This window comes from Toxorhynchites rutilus, chromosome 1 (genome assembly GCF_029784135.1).
Source record: "Toxorhynchites rutilus septentrionalis strain SRP chromosome 1, ASM2978413v1, whole genome shotgun sequence".
Classification (NCBI taxonomy): Eukaryota; Metazoa; Arthropoda; class Insecta; order Diptera; family Culicidae; genus Toxorhynchites; species Toxorhynchites rutilus.
Window position 1 is genome coordinate 186,325,633 of NC_073744.1, and position 20,392 is coordinate 186,346,024.

The window sequence follows — 20,392 nt, forward strand, 5'->3', positions numbered from 1 at the left end:
CGGAGCATCCATTTTTGCCGTTCTTCACCTTCCGGTCGATGGTTAGGTTCTCGAAGTATCGTTTTAGTACTCTGCTGACCGTGGATTGGACGATTCCCAGCATCTTACCGATGTCCCGATGTGACAACTCCGGATTCTCGAAATGAGTGTACAAGATTAATTCACGACGCTCTTTTTCGTTCGACGACTTTTTTCCAAATTTACGAAAAATTGACAGTGAAGCATGGCCAACGTGATCTATACACTCTTATCTGATTATAAGCGAAAGCTGAAGATATAATTCCTAAAAATTAAATTTCTATAGCGTTTTTTCCGTGATGCAATTTGATGTGACACACCCTTTATAATGTATTTCTAGAGAATATTTTGGTTGGTAAAAATAACGAATATTCTTCAAGAGAGTTTGTATATTATCGTTCAGATCTGTAAAACTGATCTAAATGATGATTTTCACAGCGAAACATACATTTGCGTACCTCTTATTTTCGGATTTTCCCTTTTTATTTTTAATATCCTTCTCATATATAAAGATATGCATAGTAAATTTTTTCGAATTTTTCCAATCATCTCAAATGTTTCCCAAAGTACTCTATCATTCTAACTTGGGTGAAGACGAACTCACAAAATATATGGACGACGTAGATCCAATCAGCCGTTCTCCAGTGATGATGGATTATACGTACGTGGGAAAAGTCTCTTTTATATATAAAGATATAACCGCAAGGACTACCGTTGGCTCAGTAATCATTTGTTTGAAGTTGCGTCTGAATCAATTCACAATAAATGAGTGGATATTTTGAGAATTTGCTGAATTTTCTTCTTGTAAGCGTGTGAGTGGATGAGTATGAATGTTGAATTTTAATCGATACAGGGAAGATTATAACATTCGGTTCTTTTGAACTGATCGGTGGTCCTGTAATATATCGATGGTTGGCTTAACAGAAACAATTGAAAATGACTGATACATAATTATTTCTTGTTCTCGTAAGAATAATACACGAGATCAACGACCACCATAATATATTTTTGTCAACATATAAAACCAACAACCCTTACGTGCGATTCAGTACACAAACTCTATGCACCTAATTGTATAAAAACCATCGATGTACGGAACCCATGTAAGCTTCTGCACCAATCTATTCAAAGCTTTCGTGAACAACTGAGATGCCAACCTTCCTGTTTTTTCAGGATTTCCCAGACTTTTTGGCACGCTCCCTGATATCCTGACAAACACTCAATTTTCCCTGATTTTTATAAAATGATCCTGATTTTTCCTGATTTTTCCTGATTTTTTATTTTTGGCTAAATCAGAAAAAAAATTCTGGTCTTTGCTGGTCGTTATGAGAACTGTCATAATAGTCTACATTAAAAAGCTTTCCGGTCCGCGCTTATATAATGCTTACTCTTTCTTTCGATTATACTCTATCTGTTCGCATTTTCGAAGATACAGTGTCGACATTCTTAAATTTTGAAGTTAACGTGAAAGAAATAAATCTATAAGAATCATATGCCCGAAGGTTCTCGTAATTCAATCTCAATAAAACGAGGATTAGAAACAGAATAGGAACGGAAACGATGAAAGGAATATTAGCGACCAAAAATTAAGTACAGTTAAATAAAAACGATACAGATTTCATTACATTTTCGCAGCAAACAACATCCAAGTATCACATCTTTTTTTTATTAAACTGTAATTATTAATAAAAAGTGTTTTATTTCTTGAAGAATATATATTAAATTGTTTGTAAAGCAAGAAGTGGCAAGAATGATCCGTGAGACACGACAAATGTATTAGCAGGTTCACTACATATGTTTAAAATTTCCGTTCATGTGCATCAGTTGAAACATGGGGCCTGATTACGAACGTCACTTCACGGTGAAAACGGAATAAAATGCATACAAATTGCATACAATTCATTTCGTTTTCACCGTGAAGTGACGTTCGTGATCAGGCCCATGGTTACGTAAATCGTTACGACTTGTGCGTTTCATCTATGCGTCGATTTTTTTCAAAGCAAATCGTGCCGGGTGATGAAAACGGGTCATTTGAAACAATCCGACTGAACCGGTCTTCACCTAAAAAAATATTATCTGGTTCAGGTGGTATTGGTGGTATTGGTGGTATTGGTGGTCGATACATTCCCACAAATACTGCTCGCAACTGGACAAATTGGTTAATATTTAGAATTGTTAGGCTACCTGAAAGATTTCAGAACTTCCTGAATTGATTGCAAAACAGCACTGTGCATATAAAATTCAAAAAATAATACTTTTGTTTTCTCAGAAATTGGTACGAACTTTCCGGGCAACAAAATATGAGCTATCCTGATTTTCCCTGATTTTTTTTTCGTTCTCCCTGATTTTTCAATAGTTGGCAACCCTGGTGAACAATCAACATTGGCACTGCTGCTTTTATCAAGCAATGCGGTCTCTTTGATATGGTGAAATATTCTCTAAATTAAACATTTCGTATACTCCGCTATCGAATCCATAGCCAATGGCACCATTTGTACGCTTGGACAACCTTATCCAAACTCCCTCTCCACCTGCCTTGAAAAAGACACTTCATTGTCGTTCGACGCTCGTCAGCAAACCGTGTCCGCTTTCACGAACATCAAACGACGTTCTTGAGGAATTCCATTTCAGTTCATGTTTTCAAGGGACTTTAACCTAAAGTCCGAGAGAGAAATATTCTCTATTCATATGATATATCTCGTATTCTCCGCTATCGAATCCATAGTCAATGGCACCATTTGTACGCAATCTGTATCGAATTATCAACGATACTTCGTTTTTCGTTAAAGCCTAAAGTGAGTGAATGAGAACATCCTATACCCGCTTCACAATCCCAACTAAATGGATTCTCGAGCGGGTAGTGGCTTATATACGGTTTGTGTGATTTCAATAGACTTTTTTTTTCCAATGTTATTTTCATGCTATTGAACTATTTTTCGAATCGATAGGTAGCAAGCATATAACTCTTAGACATTTTATCTTTTCTATAGAATGATTACCATCCCATTTCGTTGATCTGAAAAAGAATAATTAACGCCCAAGAAAAGAATGGATACCACCTCGGAAACACACAGCTCAGCTCAGCTCTCAACTCATGTTTTAAAGGGTGTGTAACATCAAATTGCATCACGGAAAAAACGCTGTAGAAATTTAATTTTTAGGAATTATATCTTCAGCTTTCGCTTTAAAATCAGATAAGAGTGTATAGATCACGTTGGCCATGCTTCACTGTCAATTTTTCGTAAATTTGGAAAAATGTCGTCGAACGAAAAAGAGCGTCGTGAATTAATCCTGTGCACTCATTTCGAGAATCCGGAGTTGTCACATCGGGACATCGGTAAGATGCTGGGAATCGTCCAATCCACGGTCAGCAGAGTACTAAAACGATACTTCGAGAACCTAACTATCGACCGGAAGGAGAAGAACGGCAAAAATGGATGCTCCGTCAGTGAAAAAGATCACAAGCGCGTAGTTAAGCAGTTTAGACGTGATCCGAGAAGTTCGGTCCGGGATATCGCCAATAAGCTGAATTTGTCAAGTTCATTCGTCCAGCGGACCAAGCAGCGGGAGGGCCACCGTACATACAAGGTTCAGAAGGCTCCTAACCGCGACGAAAGGCAAAACATGGTGGGGAAGACGCGAGCCCGGAAGCTGTACACCGAAATGCTGACGAAGCCGCATTGCCTGGTAATGGACGACGAAACCTACGTCAAAGCGGACTTTCGTCAGCTGCCGGGCCTGTTGTTCTTCTCCGCAGAGGACAAATTCAGCGTTCCGGAGGAGATTCGCAAGCAGAAACTATCCAAGTTTGCCAAAAAGTACATGGTGTGGCAAGCGATCTGCTCTTGCGGAAAGCGGAGTGTCCCCTTCGTGATGACCGGCACGGAAAACGGGCAGGTTTACCTTAAGGAGTGCCTACAGAAGCGCTTACTACCACTATTGAGGCAGCACGAGGGCCCGACCATCTTCTGGCCGGATCTCGCTTCGTGCCACTATTCAAAGGACGTGTTGGAGTGGTACGAAGCCAACGGGGTCACCTTCTTGCCAAAGGAAATGAACCCGCCCAACGCGCCGGAGCTTCGCCCAATAGAGAAATATTGGGCGATTATAAAGCAGGCCCTCCGGAAGAACCCAAAAGTTGTCAAATCGGAGGCGGACTTCAAGAGAAAATGGATTTCTGTTCAAAAAAAACTACAACCTGACGTTGTACAGAACCTTATGGACGGGGTAAAGAGGAAGGTACGAGCATACGGGCTTGGGCTCGAAGTATGAAAAATGGAAAATGCCAAAATTTGTTTAATAGTTTTTATTTTACTGTCTAAAATTTTCAAAAGGATCGGTCTACTGGGCGAATTTCTACAGCGTTTTTTCCGTGATGCAATTTGATGTGACACATCCTTTACCGTCATTATTCGGCGGAAGGAAAGGGTTCATCATCCGTTCAGGTGCAAAGTTTGGATCGGCATAGTTTTCCCACCGACTTACAGGTATCATTTAACCGATACCATAAAATCCCGTTCAGTTCCGATATCCTATATCTTGAAATCTATACGCCTCCGATATTCATTAACTGTGTCCGATCGTCACACAATGCTCATTCCAGTGGCTTCTCTCAGTCAGATGATCTCTCATCGGAAAGTATTCCTCTGCTTATTGATTGGGTCAATTGCTTTGGTGGACTCAAAACAAACAACCAGAAAAAAAATCTGAAAACAATGCACTGTGGCTCAACAAACTCACCTTTCGGTATGACGCCGGGATCCATGAAGGTGGCCAGCGTGAAGTTGGCAATGACGAAGAACGTGATGACGGCCTGATACGCCGGAACCCATGGGTGTCGCTGCACGTAGAACTGACGACATCTGTAACAAACGATAAAGAATAAACAACAGGATAGTGTGTGGCAGCTAGTGTGAGAAAAATGTTGGATGGTCTTAAACACATTTGCGCATAAATCATGTATGTCGGCTGTATACGATGGGGGGATGCATGAAAGTTGGTCTTTATGCTGCTGCTGCTGCTGCTGTTGTTACGGCCCTCACTCTCGGCTGCAAGGAAGGAGTGACGCTGTTGAAAGTCAAATCTGCCACATACAGGTGCTGCGGCGTTGCTGTGTTTGGTTCAGGAAAATAAGGAAAGCAACCTTTCTCTCCTCATCTCGGCACAGGGCCTGGGGTGGGTGGGCTTTGGCAGAGGAAGAGCAGGAGGAAGGCGTTCGTTTTCATTCATGCATTCAAAGATGTATCTCGATGGCTGTCGGTTGATGCTTATTTTAAGAGTTACACACGATGTGACTGACAGGGAGGGATGGAAATAAACGCAAAGTGACACATCGTGCGTCGGTTGTGAGTGTGGTTTGTTTGGTGGCCTAGCTCAACAACCCAAGCGGAACATTACACATCGGCGCAAATGGCAAATTCGTGCTGTAAATTTATGTTTTTCTTTCCTTCTGATAAACATCGTCCCACCGATATGACATAATTGCTCGGTAATCACACAGTCTGGAAGGTGAAGCATGACCATCACCTCCGCAGCAATTTGATTAAGAGAATCGCCAAAGCGACATACCGCGACAGACACAGCGCAACAGAACAAGTGTGCGTCGTACGTCGGCCCACCTCGGCCTCCCCTCCCCGAGCTGTCTTCGTTGGAGGAGCGCAAGGAAAACTTTCATCGCGCGATCCGAAAACGTGATCCCCGTCCTCCTACCACTCCCGACGATCCCAACCATGGATTACTCGCGGACAGAAGAAGGTGTGTGCTGGGAAAACTGCCTCCGAACTAGTGTGCGTTTGTGTCTGACTATGTTTCTTTCTTTCTTTTTTTTTACGGTGGAGGACGGAAGAAAATAGAATTTTTAATTTGTTGCTTTCGGACCGGGCGGTGGTTGTGGCCCTTTTCCGCTCGACGCCACCGCAAGCACACAGCGCGCACTGCGTGTGTTGTTTTGCTACAGTTAATGGCGTGGGCGGCAGGGCAGCACTGTGTTGCTCAAAACGGTGTACACTAGGAGGAGATACGACCAAGCAAAAAAAAAAAAGCGAGCAGCAGTTATGCGAACGATCAATAAACGAGGAAAAACACGTGTAAATCGATGCATAGTTGCTACATGAGTTACCCAATGATGCGGCACTTCACCTTGGCATAAATATAGTGGGATTCGGCTCAAGTATTGAATCATAATTTATTTCTCTATAATTATGTCTTATCGTATGAATATGGGGTTTTTGTGGCAATCGTTGAGTAATTCTAGGAAAAATAAAGTTTTATTGCAAACGAGTTGCACAAAAAAAATACTTGCGTTATATGTTTTTTTTTTTTATCTGTATTATAGTGATTTTCAACTCATTTGGCTGGTTCGTCACTTTTACTTCCATTTTTGGAAGAATGTCGGGAGTGAGAATTGAACTCGTGACCTTCAGCGTGAGAGGCATGGATGTTACCACTACGCCAGATCGCCTCCACAACTTGCGTCATATGTTGGTGCCGTTTTTGGGCGGCTCAACGGGTGGTGACAACCTGGGTCATGCGGGTAGAATCAGGCCCCGGCCAAGAGGATATGATCCGCGGGTCAAGATGTGTTGCAAATTTAGCTGTCATTGCCAAACTATCAAACTACTCGGTGAGCTCAAGGCAGATCTATGGAACAAGGTGCGTCCATTCGCTAATCATATTTAACTCGATATAATCGTCAAATTCGCGAAAATTTAAAAAAGGCAGTTTTGCAATCTTAAAATTTGAATAAGTTATTCGATTACTTAAAACACGACGCTTACTTAACCATTTGGCTATATATTTCACAACACACAACATTTATAAAAACTCGACACAATTTCAGTTCAATATTATTTCACAATTTGCGAGAAAACGTAATGTATTGCATAGAATAAGTATTTGATACAGAATGTAAATTTTCATTCATTCATAGCTTACATTTGGACAGAGTTTGATAGCTTATTCAATGTTTATATTAATTGGCATTGTTACATAGCGCATTTCACTAAACTTACCTTGAGGTTTTGAAATTTATTTCAATAAATGTGAACAAACTGCGAACTAAATTTCATGAGTTTATAAATGATAATTAGCCTGATATACCGTTAATTGAGTGAATATCGCACCGGTTATCCACAAAAGCGGAACTGTGACAACTCAATTTGTTTATTTCAGCTTTGAAGTTTTGGATGTAGCTCAAACCATTTTGTTCATTTTATATATAAATGATATGCGACGGGTTTTACGATATTGCGACATTAATTTGTTCGCGGATGATACTGTCCTCTTCATCGCAGCTAAGGAGATAAAAGAAACCGCGGAGCACATAGACGAAGATTTGCATTCTCTGGCTAAATGGCTCAAATTTAAGCAATTAAAGTTAAATGTTGGCAAAACAAAATACATGCTCATTTCTGCAGCAAACTCCAGTATTGACGTTAATTTCGAAATAGACGGTGAGACATTAGAACGCGTGAAAGATATAAAATACTTAGGAGTTATCATTGATGACAATTTAACTTTTAAGTCTCACATTAACAATGTCATCAAGAAGATTGCCAAGAAGTACGGCGTTTTGTGTCGTTTGAAGAAAGAGCTGACAGTAAGCAGTAAAATTAATTTGTACAAATCTTTGATTTCACCGCATATAGATTTTTGCTCGTCGATCCTATTCCTTGCAAACAATACACAATTAACGAGATTGCAGCGTTTGCAAAATAAGGTAATGCGTTTGATTTTAAGATGTAATAGATACACTTCCTCTAGTTTGATGTTGGACGCGCTACAGTGGCTATCTGTGAAGCAAAGAATTTATTATTTGACAATGGTGTTCATCTTCAAAATTTTAAACGGTATGCTGCCTCGATATTTGTGTGATCGAATTGAAAGAGGAAGTGATGTTCATAGATATAATACAAGAAACGCGAATGATGCAAGAACACCAAACTTTATGTTTAGTAGGTCACAGAATTCGTTGTTGTATAAAGGTATAAATTTTTTCAATTCGATGCCCAGAGAAATAAAACGTGCGGCAACAATGGCAGAGTTTAAGAAAATGTGTATTTCACACGTAAAATCTGTTTTGTAAACAGGTTTCCATAAAATTTTTGCTTAATAACTTATATATGTTTATAATTGATTGACATTTACAAAATTCATTTACAGGTAAAACTACCATGTTCGTACTGATGATGATGATGTTTTTTTTCTTCTCTTTGTTGTTAATGTATATTGTAAAAAAATAATAACGAGCGTTGTCTACGAAAGTTTGAGCCTCGCGCGCGTTTGGTAGGTCTGGACTATGTTAATAGTGAACACTGGTAGAATACTGATACACAATGAAATTCTATATGGGGTCTGAAGTGGAAACTGGAATGGGGATAGCTCATTCAGAATTGTCGTAAACTATCTTATCATAAGATGGTTATATCGAGTATTTCTGAATAGTGGCAGATCTCTAATATGTTCTTAGTTGACACTTTTAGATATTGGGTTAAATTCCCAATCAGTCAAGGATCTTCCCGGGTTGGAAATTTTCTTGACCGGCCTTGTGAAAGCTTTGGATCTGAAGTTGAGACTATGATTATGTCAATACGGATAGAAACAATTTTTTTTTTCACAGTTTTCGCCAATTTATAATGTTCGATTAATAGAAATTCATGCCTGCAACAGAGTCAGTTCGTTTTTGTTTTTGCTTTATAATGCTGGTCTCTTAAATTTTATGCAAACATACATACTATCTATAAGATAAATCGACCTGTTCAAACCTTTGTAGGGGTATGAGGTGGGTCATCATCATCATCATCATCATCATCATCATAGAACTAATTATTAAAACGGTGTGTAACCGGAAAACCTTCGTTCTGTGAAGTCGTTTGAAAGATTCAGATTAATCTATTGTCTAATATAGGTCCAAATTAATGAGAATTCAATGTCCCTATCATTCAAATTTTCCAGTGCAAATGAACTAATGTCTTCTAGAGACAATAGAGGTCCCTCATTGTTGAATTCATTCTATATACTTGCGGATTTTCTGCTTGGAAAAGTTTGAAAAAAGCGAGTGAATGACCCCGAGACTAGCTTTGCGCAGTGGCGATATCATAACAATCGAGGTTTATCCGAGGTGTGATTATTGCTAGTTGAACACTAAAAAAAACCCGAGGCAAAAGTTTCTGTTGATTACTAAGAACAAAAGTAAACAAGTTGTAGCGTGTACCACGTGTACCACGTATTTGAGAGCCCCTCGTACAATGTATTCATTCTTTATAAGCTCAGAATCGGGAACTATCTTTGATTCTGAGCGACCTTATCTTTGAATGTGTGCAATGAACGCCCGGCAAAGCCGTTTCACCTGGTTTGTTTTCATTTTATAATTTGAATGAGTGTCGTGGACTCGGATAGCTTGTGCTAGCTGACGGCTGCTGCAATGCTCCCGAGACTTGACTTTCCACCGACGAGATTTTCTCCCAGCGACAGAGAGCCAATGTTAAATGTTTTTTTTTCTTAAACTCGAAAACCCGGCGCGAGTTTCGGCTTAACCGGGACTTGAAGGGGGAGAGATCGATGTCACAGGGAATTCTGGAAACAATCCGAGAACAGGCGAATAATGACTTCAGTACATCTATTTTTTAAATAGTATGATACTAAAAGAAGAGCTCGCTGATCTGAGGATTTTCAGTTTTTGCGAAACCACTCCAATTCGAACCGTGGAAGAGATAGGAGTGGAGTATCAATTCTTTCTGACGTAGAACTACGTCTTTCATTAAGGGTGCCCAATCAGAAAACAGGTCACGTTTTTACGAAATAAAGTTAACGTTAATAACTATTTTTGCCGCGAACGTATTTTAGCGATTTACATACTAAACGAATCGGAAATTACCTTAGATTTGCTTAATATGCTATACTTTAGAATCCCCTGGTTTGTAAATGGTTAAAATTCATGAAAACTTCAGGCGTTTCCATTTTCCCATACATTTGTTATGTCCATTTGTGTGCTTTTCCCGAACAGAGCTGTCAATAACGAGCAACTTATCGACGACCAACGAAGGGGAAATCGTAGGATTTTAGGTCGCCGTGAACAAAGGAAAAGTAGAAGAATGAAGGGGAATATTTGCCTTGAGTATAAACAGTGGATATCGCTGAGGCAAACCTTCATTCGGCATCGGACTGTTGAGCAATCCAATTCACTTTGCTTTCGCTGCGCTTCGATCTAAGATTGGACCCCACCAGTGGTAATCCAACTTGGATATCGTCGTTTGGTTTTTCTGTTCGTTTTTCGAGTTATTCGTATCGTGTGTTTTTCTTTCCGCGTCATAAATTGGACGCTTCGCGTAGTGTGTGATGAGCAAGAAGAAGAAGAAGGCAGGCTCGAGCCCTGCAAAAAACGAACGCATTGCCAGGGGCAATGAAATTTCGAGGCAAGCGTCATCTAATGATGCGCGCGATGTTGGTGTAGTGAAAAGCGCTCGCACTGAACCGAGCCTTCGCGAGTGTGACACCGCATCGAACAACAGCAAAATAGGCGATTTCGGCGCGTCGGTCGAAAATGTAAACGGCTTCTTTGGTGCCTTTGAGAATGCATCTGTTGCGGGGACAACAAAGACGTCTTCCGAATCGATAACCTTTATTTTATAATTTGTTGTAAGGTTATAAATTTCCTATAAATTTACAAACTAGAATTAGTATTTTGTTTCATCGGTTTTTAATTTGTATCTAAATAAATTATTTTTTTTCTCTACTTACGTTTAGTGTCTAGGGTAATGTATGGTTTTGTATGCATGGTTTACGTTGTACGAACGATGCCTAGAAGTGCGATTGCTTTGAGGCAATACTAAATAACATGTAGCATGATATTTGATACTTGCAAGTGTTGTCATTGTTGTTGTTTCCATTCGGTGCCAAAGATATATTGATGTAGTTATGAGATGTGGAATAAGGGTGCTGGTGTAACATGTATATAATCGACTGTAGCCGAGTCTATGTCAATTGCGAAAAAGGCCACCTAATAGCGTTCGCGGTAAATTTTCAATGCATTGACATGAAATAAATAGCGACATACGATCAGCTAGTGTATTGTTTTGCGAGGGCAAGAATGAATCATCAATCAATTATCGTCAACTGATTCTACAATGAAAAACCATTTCGAAGATTATTCTACTAAGCAGTTGTTTCGAAAATTTCACAGCATTATAGAATAATATCCGAAGGTATAAACGAGCGACTTATATAAAATAACAGCGTAGTTCTACGTCAACAATGCGGTCGTATCTTGGACACAACCTCCTATATTTTTTATTCATTTTTTTGAAAGGTAACCAGTGCTACATTTTTTTATGTTAGCTTTTACGACTAAAAAAAGTTCAATTTATTATATCCCCGTGTAGTGCTAGAATAAGGAAACGATCAAGTTCATTTAAATTCCCTCTGGAGTGCGAATCGGATCAATCAGAGGTAATTGTGAGTTTTTGTGGTTTGTGGCTCACGTCTTCCCTAATGGTGGCGAATACGTTTTTTAATCCAATAAAGGAAGTGACCACTTCGGACCCCGTGAATCGAACTTGGAGATTGGCGAAGATCCACGTGATCAAAACAGCTACAAACACGTTGTTTTTAACGCATCCCAGAGAGATTGGACACGGCTATTTCGGCGGCAAATCGGTGCGCAACAGCTACGAACAATAGAGCGCACTGAGGCATTGCACGCCAGCTAAACCGCCCGAACGAAACCCAGGTTTGAGTACAGCATTACTACCATAAAAGAGTGAGTACTCCTTTAAAGTTACATGCGCATGTCGGGGACAATGAGCGAGTAGTCGATACCGACACTCGGTGAAAAGCCACAAATAGCCACAGCCACGCAAATAGATCTCCCGCTGACGAGCGGTATGGGGGCGATAAGACGCACTCTTAAAAGGTTTTAAAAGCAGAAAGATGGAGAGACCGGGGATAGAGTAGGAAGATCAGGCGTTAGGATGATAAGCGCACGATCATAGGATCGAAACTCAAAATAGGACTTTGTAGATAATTTGTTAAAATGATAAGAATGCAAAATAGATTTAGGGAAGGAGAGATAACTCCTTATGAAATAAGATGAAGAAAATACCTAATTAGAAATAACAAGCGAAAATATAAAATAAAGTAATGCAAAAATTCCGGAATCAATAAAAAAAATCATAAGGGTTCAATTTGAATTACGGGGGTCTCCGTAGCCACATTGGTTGCGCGTTCGCTTAGTAAGCGATCGATCGTGAGTTCAAAACTCAGGGCCCTCATTGACCATCTTTGTGTTGTTAAAGAATAGCTACGTCCACGCAACAATCATCAGCGATGGAGATCGATCCACGGTCGAAATAAGATCGATTCATCCATACAACTGCTCTGCTCTGCAAGACACATCGGGCTGCTGTTCTATAAATAACTCAACAATGATCAATCAACTGTCTCCGCTGTCCGGTCTAACTGGATAATGGAAGAACAGAACGAAAAACTCTTACGCCTATATGGCAACTGTGTAAATGTGTACCATATGCAATGGTATAGAAGGGAATACTCTAACGCCGAAAACATGGCAACTGTGTAATGTGCTAATTATAGATATGATAAACATGTGACATGTACACGATTGAAATTCGGCTCTGTTACAGCTGAAATGCTAATGAGCCTAAAATAAACAAAAGGGATAAAAAAAAACACCTTAGACTATGATGATGGTGGTATTTTATTTGTTTGTACTCGTTTTTAATTTATTTATTTTTTTTACACATTTCGAGTAGTCTACAACGCTTTGAGCATCGTGCACGTGAAACGGCATAGAGAAGCTTATAATTGAGCATTGGCTAAAAACCAATGGTTCTGTTTTTAAGAAAATCATATCATTCTAAGGGATTGAAAGTGGAAACTGCGAACAAACTAGGGATAGCTCAACCGGAGTTCTTGTAAATTTTTCTTTTTAACAGATGATTGACGAGATCTTTCTGTGTTGTGGATCTCATTGAAGATTCAGATTGAAGCGATTATACCCCAGTTTGAAAGAAGGGCCTGAAGTATCGGCTGGAATTAGGCTTAGGTTTGCTCAGCTGTCTGGTCTCGAAAACGATTAACGATCGTTTCCGGGTATCCAGTGAAGCGGGATTTCCTTTGTAAATTCAAGGCTGGTATGGACATAGGTATTAGGTTCAATTCCTGATCGGTCAAGGGTCTTCCCGGATTGGAAATTTTCTTGACATGCCTTGGAATATCTAGCGTTCATATAATACCTCTACTTGCTCTTTCGAATGACAATCTATGTCTATGCTCTTCACTAATCTACTGGTTCTGTTTGTATTATAAAAGAAATCCATATAAATAGTTATCAACGAAAATTCTTCCAGCTCAAATCGTTATAGGTAAATAAAGTGGGACTGTGGGAGTACTGTTTTAGGTGTAGGTGCATGGTGCAGGAGAAAACATTTCCAATAGCATGGAAAACTGCTTTCGTTGTTCCTATTCACAAATCGGGAAACTGCAATCAGGTGACAAATTATCGTGGTATATCTATGCTGTGCTGCCTAAGCAAGGTATTTGAACGACTAATGCACAAGGTTTTATACAACGTGGCGTCTCCAATAATCTTCAATGGACAACATGGGTTTATGAGGCACCGTTCAACCACATCAAATTTAATGTGCTACGTCACCGCACTATCACGCGAGATAGAAGAGAGACGTCAAGTTGATGCGGTGTATGTCGACTTCGCGAAAGCTTTTGACACAGTCCCACACTTCCTAGTAACGGAGAAAATGAAATGTATGGGCTTCCCTGACTGGATAACGGAGTGGATTTCATCATACCTTTGTGGTCGCACAGCACATGTCGTCGTCAATGCAGCTAAATCCCGCAGCTTTTATATCACGTCTGGGGTACCACAAGGAAGTGTTCTGGGTCCACTGCTGTTCAACATATTCATGAACGATTTGTACTCACTGCTTTCATCGCTCAAGCTCTCTTTTGCCGATGATCTTAAAATATACCGGGTGATTTCATCTCCTTTGGACTGCGTAGTTCTTCAAGAAGACATTAACTCAATGCTAGAGGAACGACCCACTGAATCTCCCCCCTTATGCCGACCGATGCAAGCTCATAGGACTGGATACACTAGCTGTCAGGCGTACAACGATACAAAGATTGTTCATTTTTGATGTACTTCAAGGAAACATCGACTGCCCTGAGCTTCTAGCTCAGGTGTCTCTAAATATTCCCATTCGACGCTCGAGGAATTCATCTCTACTATCGGTTCCATTCCATAGGACAAACTACGGCTACAACAACCCGCTAGATTCATGTATTCGTCTGTTCAATGTTGTATGTGATGTTTTCGATTTCAACTTGACAAAGAACGCATTTAAAAATAGAATTAACAATTACATCTAGTTTATAAGTAAATAATTCAGTCTGTACTAATAGAGGACGGTGTTGAAATAAATAAATAAATAAATAAAATATGTGTGTTTTTTTATCTTAAGACTATGATGATGATGGGATGTTGTTTTTATTTTTTTTTTAATTTTTAATAATTTTAGTTGTTAGATTAGTTTAAGAATAATTGTGAAGTCTACAAGAGTTCGAGCATCGGGCGCGTGAACCGGCATAGTGAAATTTGAAATTGAACATTGGCAAAAGTGAATTGTTTTTTTTTTGTTTAATAAGAGCGATCCATTCCAAAGGGTTGAATGTGGAAACTGAAAAGAAGCTAGGGATAGCTCAACCGGAATACTTGTAAATTTATCCTTTTGACAGATGATCGACGAGATCTTTCTGTGTTGCGGCAGATCTCATTGCAGATTCAGATTGAAGCGATTACACCCCAGGTTGATGAAGGGCCTGAAGTATCGGCTGGAATTAGGCTTAGGTTTGCTCAGCTGGTGGTCTCGAAAACGATTAACAGATCGTTGTCGGGTATCCAGTAAAGCGGGATTTCCTTCGTAAATTCAAGGCTGGTACTGACATAGGTATTAGGTTCAAATTCCTGATCGGTCAAGGATCTTCCCGGGTTGGAAATTCTCTTGACATGCCTTGGAATATCTAGCGTTCATATAATGCCTTTACTTGCTCTTTCGAATGACAATCTATGTCTATGCTCTTAACTAATCTACTGGTTCTGTTTGTATTATAAAAGAAATCCATATAAATAGTTGACCTGGTGACCTTGGGAGAGTTACTGGGCCTGAAGTGTTGGCAAGAATTGGGCTTGGGGTTGCTCAGCTGTCAGGACTCGAAAGCGATCGCATTAGTAGATCGTTCTCGGGAATCTAGAAAAGCGAGAAATTCCTTGTAAATTCATGGCTAATGCTGATATAGGCATTGGGTTGCCGATGCCAGTGGTACAACCGGACCGTTTTTTGTTTTTAACTTGCTTACTGGTTGATTTGATATTACAAAGAAACTCCTCCATATATCCACAAGATGACTCGTCCAGCTCAAACCTATTCAGGGGAAAGAGGTGGGACTATCATCATTTATATAAAAAGGTGGCACTCTTGCCCCGGGTTCCCCTACGTATCGCAATTTTGGTCTAGCTTAACTGTCAACGGAACCGTTTCGAAGCTCGTAATATCTTTCACAGTGAGAGTACAGTGAAAGTGTGGAAATACAGTCATGTGGAATGTGGAAACATCGTATTACAAACTAAAGTGGAGGATATCGTCCATCCGAGACCTCTATCCTTCTCTTCATTTTACGAGAATAATCAAGAAGATAAGCAATCATTTGTTGTAATAAACTGACTGACATGAGGCAGCCGTTGATGACTCATGATACGGAAGCCAAGTGCGGTAGCGATTGATCGCTTGAATTGTTGGACAACACAGTCAAGATAAACGGATTCGTGAAGCAGGAGTGCAGACTGCAAAAGTTTCCTAAAGTGTGTGGCTTTACGAGTCCTAGATGTTGGTATGACTCTTGTTTACACTCAAATCAAAGGGATTCACCAAAAGGACCATGTGCGAGTGTTCAATTGGCGAATTCTTTGAGATGAATCAAAATAAAGAAAAACAAAAAAGTATGACAAACTAATAGAAATCAATTATTTTGTGAGATGAAATTTTATTTCATTGACTAAACGACACACTTTTGATTGTTTCCAACCAAAATGTATGCCTTTAAAATTCACATAAACTTCTCAGTTATTAAGGTTTTTTTCCGCTCGAAAGAAAAAACATCTCGTTCGCCTAAAAACCAATATTTCTATGAGGCCGTTCCAACCTGTAGATTCGCTGTTCCAACAACTTATCAACAGTGTTCTCCGTATACAGCCAATTAGAGCAAATAATCCTCGATGCATACCCTCACACAGAGCAAAACTTTTCATCCCGAGAAGAACTTAAATCAAATAAAACAACAAAGCGCAACATTTTCTGCTCGTGCAATTTTTCTAGGAAACAGCACGAAACAGTCATAGCAGAACTCTTAGGATCAGGTCGTTGACTAATGGCATGGAAAATATGTCAGCACTTCAATCGAAATTCCTTCAGACATCGACACAGTCATACTTACGGATAGTAAAAAAATAGGAACGTTGTGCCCAACAGAAGCGTCCAGGCGAAGGTCGCTGGAATATATCTGGTCTTGACATCACATTTCGGCATCGTTTTGTTTTGCTGCGCTGCGGTCGTCCCCGTTCCCTCGGATTCCTTCCTGCGAAAGGATCTCCCTCTCGCTCGCGTATGTTGATAAATTAAATTACACCCGTAGCTTCATTCGCAATGTTGCGGAACCGATCACAGCTGCTTCCTTCAATAATTTCCACACATCAATCTTCTGCTGTTGCTTCCACGGCCATACGACCCCTGCCCACTCGGATGGTTTATATTCGTGATTTTTACTGCCTTTTTTTCGCTCTACACTAATCGTAGTGGTCGTGTTTCTTCTCGCACAGGCTACTATGACTGTTGTAGCCTTCGGTTATCTCTCTTTCCCAATGCCCTGGGCCTAAAACATTCAAAATTTTGCTGCGATTTTCATTACATTTTCGATCGCGCAAAACACAAATTCCGTCTCACTAAAACTTCGCGACAATTCTCCGTTTGTTGGCATGTAAAAAGGGAAAAATTCTACCACCTATAATCGCGTTTTCTTCACTTCACTTCCCTCTCTCCCGATGCGAATGGAACCACCTACTCGCGCTCCCGTCCGCCACCTCTTGTTTCTGCTGCTTCAGCCCCACACAATACTGCTTCACACACACAATGGCTTATACAGTGCAAAATAGCAAGACAGGTGAAGAAAATCCTAAACTTCCACTGAATGCCACCGATAAGAAACGAGGCGAAGCAGCCAATACGCTACACATCACTCGGAAGCCACCAGGAATTTGGCCACTGTACAGTTCAATTCCGCGCAGAGCTTCCCCCGTAAAACCGTGTTCTGTAGTTTTTCGTCACTGCAAATCCGTCTTTTTTCGCAACATCAATAACCATCAGCCAGCAGCAGCTAAAACTCTCTACACTCAAGAAGGCTGCCTGGTATCAAGGAGAAGCGAGAAGAAAAAAAAACTTGAACCTTCGTCATGAACATCATCATGATGGCTGACCGACGGGACAACAACGACTAGGGCAGAACGATACGGTCTCCCACACGCACACACATTTACACTCCCTCGATGCAAAGGCGAGTTCGCTAGTAAACGAAAGAAGTTTGACAGCTCAGTGATACGGCGCGTTGATTGTCAAACCACGCGCAGTGGTAGACTGGTTGAATGATGTGCTCGGTAGTTAGATTTCCATACATCGCTTTCTACTTGCACTCATAAAACTTTATTGCAGTTAATTTATATATCCGCGTTGACGGCATTGAGCTACGTATCACGAAATGGGGGAGTAGGCATGGTAATATGGGTTTCCAGAAGAAATGGACACACTTTTAAAACAAAAATTATGAATGAAGATTAGTTTTCCCAAATCAAATTAGTGCTTTATGTAAACGAAAATCACTTTTGTTTGCAAGTAGAGAAAAAATATCATTCAAAAATTGTGTCTGAAGATAATTTTATAGTATTCCTTAAAGTTCCTTAAAGGAACGTTCCAAGCGGACTTTTGCAGAAATGCTTAAGAGTTCCGTGCCAACGACACAGGACAATCCCTACTCCATTCTGCAGAACGACGAGCCTGTTGCTGACGCTCCCAATGCCGGATGTTCCGGTACATCGCAGGGTGCCATCAGGAAAAGAAAAATTACTTCTTTTCCATCACTCCCCAGAAAGAATACCGAAACTTCCCAAGTTGGAATGAAGCCTCGAACTGAACGTGCTGAGAATAGGCCGAAGCAAGTACCTCCCGGTTTACGTGGTCATGCTACCAACCAGGGGTCCTCAGCACTTCCCGGAACAACAACGAACACGTCTGTTCCATTTTCGCGGTCGAAGCAACAGCCACTACCTGGCCTGCTTGCGCTTTCAGACCTTGTGGATAACATTTTAAATGCTTTAAATATAAATGATCCTCTTAAAAGCATAGTATTATGTTTGCTTCCGGTTGTGAGAACATTTTTGAAAGAAAAATGTGGCTTTTTAGCAGCGTTCATTTCCCTCGATGCCTAATTCAGCGCAAGAGGTCAAGGATTTGACCACTGTCATACAGTGGAATTGCAGAAGCATCATCCCTAAACTAGACCAATTTAAATTTTTAGTTCACAGTTCTAACTGTTATGTATTTTCTCTCTGTGAAACATGGCTTTGTTCAGCCGACGAGCTGAATTTTCACGATTTCAACATTATTCGCCTAGATCGTAACGACTCGTTTGGTGGCGTACTATTGGGGATCAAAAAACGTCACTCCTTCTATAGAGTCACTATCCCATCGATTACAGGCATTGAAGTTGTCGCTTGCCAGATACAAATCAATGGCAAAGAACTCTGCATTGCTTCGATATATATTCCTCCCAGGACTACGGTAGGCCGCCATCAGTTCTTTGATATTATCGAGGCATTGCCGGAGCCGCGGTTAATCTTAGGTGACTTCAACTCCCATGGAACAGCATGGGGGTCACTCTACGATGACAACCGTGCCACGTTGATTTATGATCTGTGCGACAACTTCAACATGACAGTTTTAAATACTGGGGAAGCAACTAGGATAGCCAACCCTCCTGCACGGGCAAGCATGCTAGACATATCTCTCTGCTCTTCTTCATTATCCCTGGATTGCAAATGGAAGGTAATCCAAGATCCCCACGGTAGTGATCACCTACCAATAATTTTATCGATCGCCAATGAATCAAAATCTAGTGAGTCAGTCGATATTGCGTATGACCTCACGAAGAATATTAACTGGAGAAAATTTGCACAATTAATATCTGAAGCAATCATTTCGATGCATGAACTTCCTCCCCTTGAAGAGTATAATTTTATATCAAGTTTGATTTACGATAGCGCACTTCAAGCTCAAAAGAAACGTGTTCCTGCTACCACTTTCCGACGTCGTCCTCCATCACTTTGGTGGGACAAGGAATGTTCAAAGGTCTACCTTGAAAAATCATCCGCTTTCAAAAAATTCAGGAAAACTGGATTAGTGGAATGGTTTCGAAAGTACCAATCTCTAGAAGCCAAACTAAAAGGTCTGATTAAAGCAAAAAAGCGTGGATATTGGCGGAAGTTCGTCAATGGTTTGTCAAGGGAGACCGCTATGAGTACTCTTTGGAATACGGCTAGGAGAATGCGTGGCTGGAACCATACCAATGAAAGCGAGGAATACTCTGACCGTTGGATTTTCAAATTTGCAAGGAAGGTTTGTCCCGATTCTGTTCCTGCACAAAGCGTCGTACGCGATATTCCGCTCCAATGCGATTATGAGAATTTTTCGATGGTAGAATTCTCAATTGCCCTCCTCTCATGTAACAATTCAGCTCCGGTGTCGGACAAGATTAAATTCAACTTGTTGAAGAATCTTCCCGACTTGGCAAAACAGCGTTTGCTGAACTTGTTCAACAAGTTTCTGGAGCTGAATATTGTCCCGCATGACTGGAGACAAGTGAGAGTGATAGCCATACGAAAACCCAACAAGCCGGCTTGCGATCACAACTCGTATAGGCCGATTGCAATGTTATCCTGTATTCGCAAATTGTTAGAGAAAATGATTCTACTTCGTTTAGACAAGTGGGTCGAAACGAACAATTTGCTGTCAAATACGCAGTTTGGCTTCCGCCGAGGTAAAGGGACGAATGATTGTCTCGCGCTGCTATCTTCTGAAATCCAAATCGCATTTGCTCGCAAAGAACAAATGGCTTCCGTTTTTCTCGATATCAAAGGGGCATTTGATTCAGTTTCCATGGAAATTCTCTCAGAGAAGCTTCATAATCGTGGACTTTCACCAATTCTGAATAATTTCATGTACAATTTACTGTCAGAAAA

The 20,392-nt window shown here is 40.5% G+C and overlaps 1 protein-coding gene and 1 non-coding gene across 3 annotated transcripts in view; one reads left to right on the forward strand and one right to left on the reverse strand.

The window, feature by feature from the left end:
- Window positions 1-17,603, reverse strand: part of LOC129761107 (palmitoyltransferase ZDHHC8) — a 56,029-nt gene extending 38,426 nt beyond the window's left edge. Inside the window, exons 1-2 of one of the 2 annotated variants that reach the window (XM_055758873.1) lie at window positions 16,543-17,603; window positions 4,759-4,880 (exon numbers count right to left, since the gene is read on the reverse strand). In XM_055758873.1, coding sequence (XP_055614848.1) covers window positions 4,759-4,880; window positions 16,543-16,634 — 214 coding nt within the window. In that variant the 5' untranslated portion in view covers window positions 16,635-17,603. The remainder of the gene's footprint in view (window positions 1-4,758; window positions 4,881-16,542) is intronic. The other variant, XM_055758833.1, reaches the window with a different exon arrangement.
- Window positions 9,092-9,238, forward strand: LOC129763705 (U4 spliceosomal RNA). Its single transcript, XR_008741019.1, has one exon. It is a non-coding gene; the product is annotated as a U4 spliceosomal RNA (small nuclear RNA).
- Window positions 17,604-20,392: the final 2,789 nt, after the last annotated feature.